The sequence below is a fragment of the Hemitrygon akajei genome, chromosome 22 (genome assembly GCF_048418815.1).
Source record: "Hemitrygon akajei chromosome 22, sHemAka1.3, whole genome shotgun sequence".
Classification (NCBI taxonomy): Eukaryota; Metazoa; Chordata; class Chondrichthyes; order Myliobatiformes; family Dasyatidae; genus Hemitrygon; species Hemitrygon akajei.
This window is the reverse complement of record NC_133145.1, coordinates 56,231,366-56,246,734: the sequence shown is the minus strand read 5'-3', so window position 1 is coordinate 56,246,734 and position 15,369 is coordinate 56,231,366. Positions and strand designations below refer to the sequence as shown.

The 15,369-nt window shown below is 40.9% G+C and overlaps 1 protein-coding gene and 1 long non-coding RNA gene across 2 annotated transcripts in view; one reads left to right on the top strand and one right to left on the bottom strand.

The window, feature by feature from the left end:
• Window positions 1-15,369, bottom strand: part of chmp6b (charged multivesicular body protein 6b) — a 29,045-nt gene that overhangs the window by 12,117 nt on the left and 1,559 nt on the right. Inside the window, exons 2-3 of the mRNA XM_073026288.1 lie at window positions 3,809-3,918; window positions 709-796 (exon numbers count right to left, since the gene is read on the bottom strand). Of these exons, the coding sequence (XP_072882389.1) occupies window positions 709-796; window positions 3,809-3,918 (198 nt within the window). The remainder of the gene's footprint in view (window positions 1-708; window positions 797-3,808; window positions 3,919-15,369) is intronic.
• LOC140714755 (uncharacterized) lies at window positions 2,269-13,343 on the top strand. The gene is made up of 3 exons (XR_012095991.1): window positions 2,269-2,786; window positions 4,028-4,155; window positions 5,117-13,343. It is a non-coding gene; the product is annotated as an uncharacterized lncRNA (long non-coding RNA).

Here is a 15,369-nt window from a genome sequence, read left to right as displayed (position 1 = left end):
ATCTCCTTTAGTGCCCTGTGTTGTCCTTTTCAGGGAGCTAAACATGTACTCTGAGATACCACTGTATACCAATGCTCTTACAGATTCTGCTACTTAATACCCTCTTGTGCAACATCTCACATGTCTATATTTAGCCCCATCTGCCATGTCTCTGTCCATGTTTCCAGCTGATCTATATCCTGCTGAATTTTTTGACAAACTTCCTTATTATCCACAACTCCACCCATTTTAACCCCTAAAGTTACAAGTCTGACAGCATTTGCGGAGTTAATGTTTCAGGTCCAGTTCTGATGAAGCACTTCACCAGAAACATTAACTCAGTTTGTTTCCATAGATGCTGCCCGACATGTTGAGCTTTTCCCACCATTTTCTGTTGTTAATCTGTATTAACATTCCCTGGATATATCTGTATCACACTGTGATGCACTTTCTTGTGTTGCAGGAAAACATCCTCTCCTCATTGCATTTCAGTGTGATTGCTTTCCATTTCCAATAACAGCCATTCAGAACAGATGCCGAACTATGGACACTTTTGTATTGGCCCCTAAACTGAATAGGAATGGGATGCATCGAATCAGTTTATAGGAGATATCTTCAACCAGATTTTAACCACTTTGACTCTACTATGCTTAAATCAAACCAACAATTTATTTTAACTTTTATGATCATTGATTGCCTATGTTAATGGAAACAGATAAAAGTCCTTACCATGTGTTCAAGATTACTAATCTGAACTTCAGTTTTATCAAGAAGTTGCTCCTGGTATCGTTTTTTCTTGAGCAGGAGCTTGGCTTTCCTGAGAAAATTAAAAAAGATTCTTTATAGGGAGCATTCAAGTCCAGAATAAGACCATAAGACAAAAGAGCAGAATTAGGCCATTCAGCCTATCAAGTCTTCTGTGCCATTCTACCATGGCTGATTTATTATCCCTCCCAACCCCATTCTCCCCATAACCTTTGACCCCCCCCTTACCAATCAACCTCTGCTTTAAATATACCCAATGACTTGGCCTCCACAGCCAAGCAAATAAATTCCACAAATTCACCACCCTCTGGTTAAAGAAAATCCTCATCTCTATTCTAAAGGAATGTCCTTGTATTCTGAGGTTGTGCCCTGTGGTCCTGGACTCCCCCCACTGTAGGAAACATCTTCTCCACGTCTACTCTATCTAGGCCTTTCAACATTGGATAGGTTTCAATGAGATCCACCCCCCCCCCCCAACCCCTTCATTCTTCCAAATTCCAGTGACTACAGGCCCAGCGCCATGAACACTCGGCGTTCATTAACCCTTTCATTGCCGGGGTCATTCTTGTGAACGCTCTCTGGATCCTCTCCAATATCAGAACATTCTTCCTTAGATAACGGGCCCAAAACTGCTCACTACTCTCCAAGTGTGGTCTGACCAATGCTTATAAAGCCTCAGCATTACATCCTTGTCTTTGTATTTTAGTCCTCTCAAAATGAATGATGTCTGTTTTGTTGATTTGACTTCAATTAAGTAACAAAGTAAGCTTGCCATGATCTCTGCTAGCATACTTTTGTAGAAATCTTTACACTTATTGAAACATCTCCAAGGACAATAAATCAAGCAAATGCAAACAATTCTTTACAGCTTTGACCATTTTGTTCATTGTAAATGCTTAAAGTTGCTGCTTTTTGAAGGAAACAACTAGGGCGACACAGGCATAAAATGTTTTCCAGATTAGGCAAGGGATGGGGAGAGGGATTCAGAACTTATCAGCACAAGTTGCTTGGTAGCAGTGTTAGCGACTGAGCTGGCCAAGTCTCAATTTTCAGAGGTTTAGCTGCCGGTAATGAATGAGCAACCTCACTCACCAACCTATGCTACTCCTGCCTGGATGAGATAACTCTCACAACACCAGAATCCCAGACAGAACAATCTGCTGGACTGATACCCAAAGTGCAGCTAACAACCCTGACTAACAATCGACAAAGATGTCAGTCAGTCACATACTATCAAGGTGCTACAAAAGATCTAAATAACGTATGAGGACTGTTTGATGGCTCCGGGTCTGATCTTGTGGGAGTTTAGGAATGTGGGGATATCTCATTGAAACCTGAAAAATATTGAGAGGCTTACATAGTGTGGACATGGAGAGGATGTTTTCAATAGCGGAAGAATCTAAGTCCAGAGGGCTCAGTCTCAGAATTGAAGGATGTCCCTTCAGAACAGAGATGAGGACAAAATTTTTTAACCAGAGAGTGGTGAATCTGTGGAATTCAATGTTACAGATGGCTACGGAGGCCAAGTCATTGGGTATATTTAAAGCGGAGGTTGATAGCTTCTTCCAATTTTAGAAGATGCTGGTGAATATCAGCGACTTCTGGCTGGTGGCTAATGAAACAAGGAAATCTACTAAATACTCCGTTAATCATTCTTTCTGGTAAATGATCATCACAAACAATAGTCTGTTGTCTCCCTGTGGACTTGGAGGGAATTCAGCGTGGCAGAACTGAATTGAGCCAGTGGGCCCATCGCTGAGAGTGAAGACCCGAAGTTCAATTTAAGCATCAGGCCATATGGGAAAGTCAGGAACAGGTCGAATCGAGGTGGCGGGGTCAAGGCCACAGAGCGTACTGAAGCAACTGAACCCGATGTCTGGATGACAATTTAGGCGCAGGACTGAATCAGAGAGGTCGGGCACAGGTTGAATCGAGGTGGCGGGGTCCAGGCCTCAAAGCGTACTGAAGCAACTGGACCCGATGTCTGGACGACAATTTAAGCACCAGGCCAGACTGAAAAGGTCAGAGTGTCAGGGCCCCAGGTGAGGTATGGGCCATTTCAGCTCGCTGCTCCGCTCTGTGCTGTACTAAGGGTCTGGGGACGGATTCTGTGGACCTCAGTTCAGAACGCTATTTGCTCATGCTTACTGCTTGCATGATGTTTTTTTTCCCTCCACACATTGGGTGTTCGACGGTCCTCTTTTTTTAAAAATGGGTTCTTTTGGGTATTTTTGTTTCATGGCTGCCTATTAGGAGACAAATCTCAAGGTTGTATGATGTATATATACTTCGATTACAAATGCACTTTGAATTTTGATTAGTAAGGGCCTTAAAAGTTTCAGGGAGAAGGCAGGAGAATGGAGTTGAGAAGAATAATAAATCAGCCATGATGGAATGGCAGAGCAGACTGAATGGGCCAAATGGCCTAATTCTGCTCCTTTGTCAATTACACTCCAGCAGTATTCTGTTATCATGAAACAATGTACAAATAAAGACCAGCAACCCAAGTTGAAATACTGGGATAGCAGATGTAATTATGAAGTACAGTTTCTGTGCTGTCGTGCTCTATGACTCTATGACCAAAATGATACTATAATTCAAAAGGATTCAATTTTGAGAACTGTTGCATAGTCTAAACTTTAACTCCTTGATCTCCTATTTTTCAGTGAATAATCTAAATTAAGTGTTTAAGATCATTAAAGCATTTGGCAGGGAGTATAAGGAACCATAAATCCAAGGTTGGAACTTGGCCGTTCAAAGGTGGTATCAGGAAATGCCTCACACAAACCTTAGTATCTTCTTCAAAAACCTGCGAAAGTTAAGTTGATTCAAAATTTCAAATGGATAGGAATGGATTTTTCAATTCAAGAATTAAATTGCCCTCTCCTGTTCTCATGTGAGAAACAAATTTAAAAGGAAGGCATTTGCAATCCAAGTATCCGAGCATCTATTCTGGGATGAATATGGTAATAAGCAGCCACAAGACTGAAGTTGGGCACTGTGGAAAAGTACCCAATTTAAATTCTCACAAATAATTAGCTCCTTTATTTCCTGCAATACTCACTCCTTCTTTCCATTGCGCAGCAACTGCCGAGCAAGCTGCCGTTCCTTTTCTAGCTGAATACCAATCCTCTTCTGGTACTGCTTCAGTTTGTCACGTTGCTGTTTTAATTGCTAGAAAGATAAAAATTTAAAGAATTAACAAAAGTAAAATATTAATACAAATCTACATTACTAAGTAATGTAAAAGGTGGCAGAATGATGTTTGGTTTATTTAATCTAGCTGATTTCAAGGACTTCCAGCCATTAATTGCAGTGGAGATGGCAGAAGAGTGCAACTACCCAGCTCTTACCTGGAGATGGTTGTGCATACATCCGGAGGAAGAAGGCCATATAAACTCATCCAGTGAGGTAAAATAACATATCTGAAGCTATGCTACTAGTTAAATAGGATACCATACTTGAAAAGCACTTAATGGATGAATTGTCACATTAAGTTGGAGAAAAATCTTGTTCATCCAGACTAAAATCATACTTGTAGTCAGAATCAAGGATATTATCAAATATACAAAAGCTGACATAATGCCTACCAAGGGGACGTGGCATTAAGCTAGGGCAATCAATCCACTGTTCATAAGATTAAGTTATATTGAGCACAGTGGTAGGAGTGGAGTCAAGTATTGGTGGCACCGTGCAGTTGGAATTTAAAAGGAATTATGGAGCAAGATGAAAAGATGGTCAAGTCAATCAAAGGCTATAAAAGCACAGTGTATTTTCTCATTATTACATGGTATGTAATGAGAAAGCATTAGAAGAAAGAGGGAGTTCTTAATGAAACCTATCACATAGTAAAAGGCCTGGATAGAGCAGACGTGGAGAGGATGTTTCCTATAGTGGAGGTGTGTCGGGCCAGAGAGCACAGCCTCAAAACACAAGGACATCCCTTTAGAAGAGAGAGGAGGAGGAATTTCTTTAGCCAGAGGGTGGTGAATCTGGTTTTTAAGTTGTCTTTTATATTTGTTGAAGTTTGATTGCCAGACAAATACGATACCAAACTTTGAACACAATAGCAAAGTCCCACAAACATTAACGCGATAAACGACCTGTAAGGTAATATTAGCCGAAAGATAAGACCATAAGACACAGGAGTAGGATCAGGCCATTCGACCCATCGTGGCTGATCTATTATCTTTCTCAACCCCATTCTCCAGTTTTCTCCCCATAGCCTTTGATGTCTTTACTAATCAAGAACTTAACAACCTCTGATTTAAATATACTCAATGACTATTCCGCCACAGCTGTCTTCGACAACGATTTGGACAGATTTACCACCCTCTGACTAAAGAAATTTTTCCTTGTCTTTGTTCTAAAGGGAAAGCGGTATACATTCCACCTCTAGTCAACGTCAGGCAGGCACTGGAAGAGTTGAGCACTGTGATCAGCAGTCACGAAACAGCACACCCAGATGCCTTCTCTATCATTGCAGGGAGTTTCAATCAGACCAACTTCAGCTCTGATAACATATCACCCATGGAACCAGAGGAGCCAATGCAGTTGACCATAATTATGCCACCATCAAGAACACTAAGTGTGCCATCACATGCCCACACTCTGGAACGTCCGATCACCTGGCTGTACCTCTACGTGCAGCATATAGGCAGAAACTAAAGACCACAGCACCAATGATGAGGACCAAGAAGGTATGGTCAAGGGAGGCAAGGAGTGCTTACAGGACTGCTTTGAGTCAGTAGACAGGACACTTAGGGACCCATCTTCGAATCTGAATAAATACGCCACAGTAGTCACCAACTTCATCGAGGTCTGAGTGGATGAGTGTATGCCTTCAAGAATATACCAGACATACCCAAACTAAAAGCCGTGGATGAACCAAGAAATTCGTAGTTTGCTGAGGGTGAGAACATAGATCCAGCTTTATACAAACTGTCCAGGTATGACCAATGGAAGGTTATTTTAAGAGTGAAAGAAAACAATTCCAATTGAAGTTAGAGACGGAATTGGAAGCACATCAGTTCTGGCAGGGTTTGCAGGCCATTACTTCCTACAAGGTGAATCATAGAAACATAGAAAAACCTACAGCACAATACAGGCCCTTTGGCCCACAATGCTGTGCCAAACTTGTACGTACTTTAGAAATTACCTAGGGTTACCTTTAGCCCTCTGTTTTTCTAAGCTCCATGCACCTACCCAGGAGTCTCTTAAAAGACCCTATTGTATCAGCCAGCAGCCCATTCCACACACTCATTACTCTTTGCGTAAAAAACTTACCCGACATCTCCTCTGTACCTACTTCCAAGTACCTTAAAACTGTGCCCTCGCATATTAGCCACGAATCCTAACATCACGAATGGCTGTGATGTTTCACTCCCAGGTCAATGCCATGACTTTTATTCATGCTTTTAAAGGGAGAATAAAAATACACCTGTGCAAATCCCTGCAGCATCTGGTGATTCTTTCATCTCTGTCTTGGAGGCTGACATCAAAACATCTTTCAAGATGGTGAACCTTCACAAGGCATCAGGCCCCGAAAGCGTACACTGAACACACACCAATCCTCATCGAGGGATCAGCAGTGGAAAGGGTGAGCAGCTTCAAGTTCCTGAGTGTCAATATCTCCGAAGATCTATCCTGGGCCCTACTTATCGATGCAATTACAAAGAAGGTACGACAGTGGGTATATTTCATTTGGAGTTACAGGAGGTGACTTGCAAATTTCCTCAGCTGTATCGTGGAGAGCATTCCAGCTGGTTGCATCACCATCACCGTCCACTGGTATGGAGGGGCCATTGCACAGGATCGGAAAAAGCTGCAGTAAGTAATAAACTCAGACAGCTCCATCACGAGCATTAGTCTCCCCAGCATTGAGGACACCTTCAAAAGGTGATGTCTCATAAAGGCAGCATCCATCTTTAAGGATCCCCTTCACCCACCCAATGCATGCCATCTTCTCATTTGCTGCCATCAAGGAGGAGATAAATGAGCCTGAAGATACACACTCACCATTTCAGGAACAGCTTCTTTCCTTCTGCCATCAGATTTCTGAATGGACAACATACCCATGAATACCACCTTACTACCTCTTTTTGCACTACTCTTATTTAATTCATATAATATAGATATACACACACTTATTATAATTTCTAGTTGCTTGAAATGATGTATTGCAATGTACTACTGCCACAGAACAAATTTCATAAGAGATGCCAGTGAATTCATAAAGCCATTTGAAAGCTGAGTAGGCTACCGTTTGGGCAATAGCACCCCCTAGTGGTGTAAATATATATAGTTTAAATTGGATTTCCTTCTAACACCAACTTCAAAAGGTCAAATTAAATTAATTATCAAAGTATGTATATGTCGCCATTTACTCTCTTGAGATTCATTTTCATGCAGGCATTCACACTAAAACTAAGAAATACATTTGAATCTATATTTTAAAAAACTACAGAAAGATGAATATTGACAAATAGCCAAAGTGCAAAACACAAATTGGACAATTAAAAAAAATAAGTAAATAAATAATACTGAGAACATAAGTTGCAGAGTCCTTGAAAGTGAGTCCATAAATTGAGGAATCAGTTCAGAGCTGAAAATTTTAAGCACAAAACATGAATAAATGTGACAATATTATATTAAAAAATAAACTACAGATTTCATATTGTTCAAGAACATATACTAACCAGCAATGAAAATGGAACTATATATCATGTTGTAAGTTTCACCACAGTTTCTGTAATTAATACCATTCTGGTTAAATTTGATGAAATATGTGATTCCACCAGAGAGTGTGCTCTGATATTTGAGTTTGTTGTCACAAGTGGAAAATAGAAGCCAAGAGGCAAGATTGGCCAAGGTTATATTTTTTTAAACAGAGGTGGCTAAGGGGAAATTTAATGAGATGTTCAAAATGAGAGAAAATGGGAAGAACCTATTTCCACGAACAAGATGTAGTTTCAATATAATCTGGTAGAAGTCACAAAGGTTGGGGGTGTTGTGGACAGTGTGGAGGGCTGTCAGAGGTTACAGCGGGACATCGATAGGATGCAAAACTAGGCTGAGAAGTGGCAACCCAGATAAGTGTGAGGTGGTTCATTTTGGTAGGTCAAATATAATGGCGGAATATAGTATCAATGGTAAGACTTTGGCAGTGTGGAGGATCAGAGGGTCTTGGGGTCTGAGTCCATAGGACACTCAAAGCTGCTGCACAGATTGACTCTGTGGTTAAGAAGGCATACTGTGCATTGGCCTTCATCAACCATGCGATTGAGCTTAAGAGCCGAGAGGTAATGTTACAGCTACGTAGGACCCTGGTCAGAACCCACTTGGAGTACTGTGCTCAGTTCTGGTCACCTCACTATAGGAAGGATGTGGAAACTATAGAAAGGGTGCAGAGGAGATTTACAAGGATGTTGCCTGGATTGGGGAGCATGCCTTATGAGAATAGGTTGAATGAACTCGGCCTTCTCTCCTTGGAGTGATGGAGGATGAGAGGTGACCTGACACAGGTGTATAAGATAAAAGGCATTGTGTGGAAAGGCAGAGGCTTTTTCTCAGGACTCAAATGGCTAACACGTGAGGGCACAGTTTTAAGGTACAGAGGAGATGTTGCTACATTTTTTTTTTACGCAGAGTGGTGAGTGCGTGGAATGGGCTGCTGGCAACGGTGGTAGAGGCGGATATGGTAGAGTCTTTTAAGAGACTCCTGGATAGGTACATGGAGCTTTGAAAAACAGAGGGCTATGGGTGACCCGAGGTAATTTCTAAAGTACATGTTCGGCACAGCATTGTGGGCTGAAGGGCCTGTATTGTGCTGTAGGTTTTCTATGTTTCTAAGAATTAGCAGAGGAGAAAAACAACCTCAGCCCCCAAGAGGTAGTAAGGGTTTCAAACTAACTGATGGAAAAGGGCTGCAAGGCAGAAACACATGTCAAATTTGAAATGTACTAAGGACATATGCTTCAAGGGCCACGATCTCATTTCTATGGACCTGGAGCTGGAAGGTAGGAGTGGGTTAGGTAGCACTTTACTAAACTAGTACACAAAGTATGGACCCAAATAGTACCATTCTGCAATGCAGATTTTCTACTATTGTTGGGAAAGGTGAGAGAGCTTTTAAAGGAATCTGATAGATATTAACCTAAGTAAGTGGTATTGAAGTTATATAAGACGTTGGTGAAGCCAAATTTGGAGTCTTGTGTGCAGTTCTAGTTACCTATCTACAGGAAAGATATTAATTGATAAGATTGAAGGATTTACAAGGATGTTGCCAGGACTTGAGAACTTAAATTATAGGAAAAGGTTGAATAGGTTAGGACTATTTCCTAGAGCAGGGGTTCCCATTCTGAGGACCATGGACCCCTTGCTTAATGGTATTGGTCCATGGCATAAAAAAAGGTTGGGAAGCCCTGCCCTAGAATGCCTTCCCTGGAATGAAAGATTTGATAAAGATGTACAAAATTATGAGGTCATGGAGTAAGGATGAAAGGTAAAATATTTAAGGAAAACTTGAGGATTGTGACAATAGGTGATTTTAGCTCTCAACATATTGCCTCCCATACTATAAAAGGGCTAGATGGGTTAGTTGTCAAATGTGCTCAAGAAAGTATCCTTTATCAGTACATAGAGGTCCTAACTAAAGAGTGCCATACTGAATCTCCTATTAGGAAATGAGACAGGGCAGATGACAGAAGTTTGTGTAGGGGAACACTTTGCACCCAGTGATCATAATACCCTAGTTTTGATATAATTATGGAAAAGGATAGGTCTGGCCCTCTGGCTAAGATTCTAAACTGGAGAAAGGCCAATTTTGATGGTACAAGGAAGGATCAGGCAGGTGTGGATTGGGGCACATTGTTTTCTGGCAGATGTACTTAAAAAGTGAAATTCTGAGAGTACAGAGTTTGCATGTTCCTGTCAGAATAAAGGTAAGGATAACAGGTTTAGGGAACTTGTTTTTCAAGAGACATTGAGGTTCTGCTTAAGAAAAAGGTGGTGTATTGCAGGTATAAGCAGGATGGGGCAAATTAAGTACTTGACGAGTATTTAATGCAAGAAGCACTTAAGAAAAATCAGGAGGGCTAAAAGAAGGCATGAGGTAGCTCTAGCAGGTGAAGGAGAATCCAGGGGTTTCTACAGCTATATTAAGAGCAAAAGGATAGCAAGGCTTCAATTATATCAGTGCCTTAGTAACCTGCCTTAAGGATTATCGTCCAGTAGCACTTATATCCACTGTGATAAAGTGCTTTGAGAGATTGTTAACAAAACCCTGTCTGAGAAGCGACTTGAATCCGCTCCAATTTGCTTACTGTCACTACAGGTCAACAGGAAATGCCATTCCATTGGCTCTTCACTCAACTCTGGAACATCTGGACAGTAAAGATACTCTTCATTGTCTACAGCTCTGCATTCAATACTATCATCCCCTCAAAACTAATCAATAAGGTCCAAGGCCTATCACCCCTCAACCATCAGGCTCTTGGGCCAGAGGGTGTAACTTCAACTGTCCCATCACCAAACTGTTCCCATAATCAATGGACTCACTTCAAGCACTTTTCATCTCATGCTCCCAATATTTATTGGTTATTGATTATTATATTTTGGGTTATTATTTGCATTTGCAGAGTCTTTTGCACACAGTGGTTGTTTGTCTTGTTATGTGCAGTTTTTTTGTTGATTGTAGAGTCATAAAGAAGATTTTGGTACATTGGCTTCATAAATCTAGGCATTGAGCACATAAATTGGAATGTTATGTTCAAATTTTATAAGACATTGGTGAGGCCTAGTATTGTGTGCAGTTCTAGTCACCTATTTACAGAAAAGATATAAGTACAGGTGGTACAGATGTGGACTAAACTGCCAGAAGTGGTGGTGGATGTGGGATAGACTGCAACACTTAAGAGAAGTTTGGACAAGTACATGGATGGGAAAGGTATGGAAGGCTATGGTCCAGGTGGAGGCCAATGGGACTAAGCAAAATAATAGTTTGGCCCAAACTAGATGGGTAGAAGAACCTGTTTCTGTGTTATAGTACCTATAAAAAGTATTCAAACCTCTCACTGAATCACAATGGATTTTATTTGGCTTTTTTTTACACTGATCAACAGAAAAAGGCTCTTGCTTTCAGATTGCATGGGGATCAGGAGTAAACAGCCCTTTTCAAGTCCTGCCACAAATTTTCAATTGGATTGAGGTCTGGTCTCTGACTTGGCCACTCTAGGACATTAACTTTGTTATTATTAAGCCATTTCTGTGTAGCTTTGGCTTTATGCTTGGGTCATTGTCTTGATGGGGGGAAAAAATCTTCACCCAAGTTGCAGTTCTCTTGCAAACAGCATCAAGTTTTCCTCCAGGATTTCCCTGTATTTTGCTACATTCATTTGACCCTCTACCTTCACAAGCCTTCCAGGGCCTGCTGCAGTGAAGCATCCCCACAGCATAATGCAGCCACCACAATGCTTTGTGGTAGGGATAGTGTGTCTTTGATGATGTGTTGTATAACTTTGGTAAGGCCAAGTATTGTGTGCAGTTCTGGTCACCTACTGACAGGAAAGAGAGCAATATGATTGAAAGAGTAAATGTACATTTACAGAGAATAGTTACAAGGATGTTCTGGGACTTGAGTACCTGAGTTATAGGGAAAGGTTGAATAGACTAGGACCAAAGTTCACTCCAATTTTTTTTGTTTCAGATGCGCGAACCATCTATTGTTCTGAGCAGGAATTTTTTACACGTCTGAATGACCTTTTACATGACCTTAATTTATGAAAGAAAATTCCAACTGCGTGGCAGCAAAGGCTATGCAGCTACACAGCTTACAGGAAACAGCGGCTAGGACTTTATTCCCTGGAGCACAGGAGAATGAAAGGATATCTTATAGAGACATACAAAATGATGAGGGGTATAGATGGAGACTTTTTCCACTGAGGTTGGGTGAGACTAGTACTAGAGGACATAGGTAAAGGAAGAAAAGTGAAATATTTAAGGGGAATCCGAGAGGCTTCTTCACAGAGGGTCGTGCAAGCATGAAATGAGCTGCCAGCAGAAGTGGTGGATGAAGGTCTAACTGCAACCTTTAAGAGTTGTTTGGATAAGTACACGGACACGGAATGCACTGGTCCAGGTGCTGGTTGATGGGTCCAGGCAGAATAACAGTTCAGCACGATGGCCAAAAGGACCTGTTTCTGTGCTGCCGTGCTCTATGACCCTGTCTTTTGGCCTAAAGAAATTCTTTCTCATCTCTGTTTGAAAGGGATATCCTTTTATTCTGAGGTTATGTGCTGTGGTTCTATGCTCTCCAAGTACTGGAAATGTCCAATCAGCCCTGTCAATATACAGTCCAAGAGTTAGCAATTTGTTGTCAGGGAACATACCATTCTTACTCTGCACATCAGATCATTCAAAGCGAGTATTTCACTCCATAGACAGTTCTTACCAGAGAAACTAGTCTGAACAGCTTGCACATGAAGTGGCCTCTGTATTTCTCAGTCTTAACTTGTTTCCATATATAAAAATGATGACTGCAAATCTATTTGGCTCTGGTGCACAGACAGCCCTGCAAAAGACAGTCAGCAATTCCTTTTTTCTTGCTGTCCAATTGAAACAGTCTGTGCAATCTTTTGCAACACTGGGTCTGGCAACATCTACAAAGGGAAATAGACAGTTGATAGTTCAGGTCAAGACTCTATCTGTGCAATATGTGGATGCTGTCGAAATAACCATCAGAAAATAACTACAATAATTAGATCAGAACCCTTCCTCAAAACACACAAGTAGAACTACCTCTGCATCCTAAAGAGCTGATCAGTTGTCCAATGACAACTGCAGGCTACCAGTTACACAGCCGTAATGAAATGAAATTTAGTCAACCTCAATGTCAGTTCATCCATGTTAACTAGACCGTTCAACTTGGGATTCAGTATTAGTATAATACTTGATTGCAAGCATCTCAGTTCTTTACCTTGGTAAGTGAACTTGGGCTTTGCAGAATTCTCAGCCGAAAAATGTCCAGACAGAAATAATGGCTTTTTGTAGCAAACAAAACACCTACTCTTCCCCCCCACTGCTTCCAACAATTATTCAAGTTAAACAACCAATGCTGGGGAACGGTAGGACAAGGATGCAATTTCCCCCTATAGGCATATTAACACACAAACAACAAGGTATGGACAGGGATTTTCTGTCCTCATGCAAGACCACTCAGTCAAAAGACTGCATCCAGCTTGCCAACTAACATGTCTGAACAAACACAGGTGAAGAGGGAGCCTGCTGCCCTCAAAATTAATCTTGGGAACAGATGAAAGCAAAAGCATTCAATGTTTATCATACTCATTGTACCTCAATCTTTTTAAAGTAATGGGTGTTTTGTAATCTCGTGGTCCAAAGGGCCTGTGCTCTGCTGTTCTAAATGTTACTCTTCTTGCATTAAGCCCACTGTTCCATATATTTCTCCTTTTCCAGAAATAAATTCCTTTCTTAAGTTGTGTATGGACTTTGGTAAGAACTTGGAATGCTTACTGTGACCAAATTTTCTCTTAACCTTTTAATATATATAAATTCCTGTTTTTATAAATTAAAAATAAACATTTAAACGTGCTCTAGTTCAATGCAAATTACTGGTGATCCATGTGTAAACAAGAACATTTTGTAAAACAGAGCGGTTGAATGCTTATCACAAACAAGAAAAATTCTGCAAATGCTGGAAATCTGAGCAACACACACAAAATGCTGGAGGAACTCAGCAGACCAGGAAGCATCTATGGGAAAAAAGTACAGATGATGCTTTGGGCCAAAACCTTTGGCAGAATGCTTATTCCTGCTTCTATTTCTTTTTATATTAGGAAATAATATACTGCCCCATTACATGAGTGGATTTCAGTACAAAGAGCCTGTTGCTTCAATTTCACAAAGCCCCAACGAGACCACATCTGGAATATAATGTACAGACCTGCTCTCCCTATCAAAAGAAAGGCATAGAGGAACTCAAAAAAGATTCCTAGGCTGGAAAGTTCATTGTACGTGATTAGGCACATCAGCCAGTACTTGGTGAGATTTGGACAAATGAGAGATAATCTCGTTGAAATATATTAAATGCTTAAGTATTCGACAAAGTAGTTTATTGTTATTTTCCCTAACTGGGATGTCTACAACCAGAATTCAGAGTTTCAAAATAAGGGCTCAGCCATTCAAGACTAATGATTTCTTTACAGAGTGAAGTGAATCTTTGAAATTCTGTACTCAGTCGGGCTGTGGTCATTCACTCACTAAGTATATTCAAGACACAGACAGATTTTTAAAAGCGGAATTGAAGAATTATGGGATTAGTGCAGATAAGTGGATCTGAGATAAGAGATTGGCCATGATCTCACTGAATGGACTCAACACAAGGGGCTGAATGTCCTACTCCCACTTCTATTTATGCTCTGAGCATTGGAGAGGACATGATCATTAGACATTTAGCCTCCAGGATGTGTGTCAGATCAATCGAAAACATCCTTAAGACTTCCTACTTCAACATTTCTTTTTGCCTAACAATGCTCAACTAAACAGAACAGGTAGAATCTTAAAAGATAAATAAGATGTAAACAAAAATATTAGACTAATGTTTCAGGTGGATGACCTTTCCCATGGCTAAGATACACTGCAATAACCAAAAAGGGTCAGGGCCAATGGCTCTGTAACAGTGAGAATATCGTGAATAAAGAAACTGAACTAAAATTCTTGGGCTTTAACATCAGGCCACATTGGAAATAACTGAGTCTTTACATAAAGTTAAGAAGGAACAATCTGAGAATCACATGCAAATTTCTAGAGATGTACCATGGAGAACATTCTAACTGGCTGCATCACTGTCTGGAATTGGAGGTAGGGCGTGTACAGGATCAAAATAAGCTATAGAAAGTTGAAACCTTCAGGCTCTTGAACCAGTGGAGATAACTTCACTCAACCCATCATTGAAATGTTCCCACAACCAATGGACTCACTTTCAAGAACTCTTCATCTCATGTTCTCAGTATTTAGTGTTTATTATTTACTTAGTATTTGCACAGTCTGTTGTATTTTGCACATTTTTTTTGTCTGTCCATCTGTGTGTGGTCTTTCATTGACTCTAGTATGTTTCTTGGGCATTTATTTACTGAGATACAGTGTGGGGCAGGCCCTTCTCACAAAGCCGCACCACCCAGCAATCCCCCGATTTAACCCTAGCCCAATCAACAGACAATTTACAATGACCAATTAACCAATCAACCAGTATGTCTTTGGACTGTGGGTGGAATATGGAACACCTGGAGGAAACCCCCACATGGACACGGAGAGAACGTATAAACTCCTTACAGGCAATGGCAGGAATTCAACTTGGGCCGCTGGTACTGTACTGCGTACACCCACAAGAAAATGAATGTCAGGGTAGTATATGGTGATACATCAATCTTGCACTCAACATCAGTAAGAACAAAGCTGAACGTGGACTTCAGAATGGGTAAGACGAGGGAACACACATCAGCCCTCATAGGGGGCTCAGAAGTGGGAAGAGTGAACAATTTCAAGTTCCTGGGCGTCAGTATCTCTGAGGATCTAGCCTGCCCAGCTCGTTGATGCAGCTACAAAGAA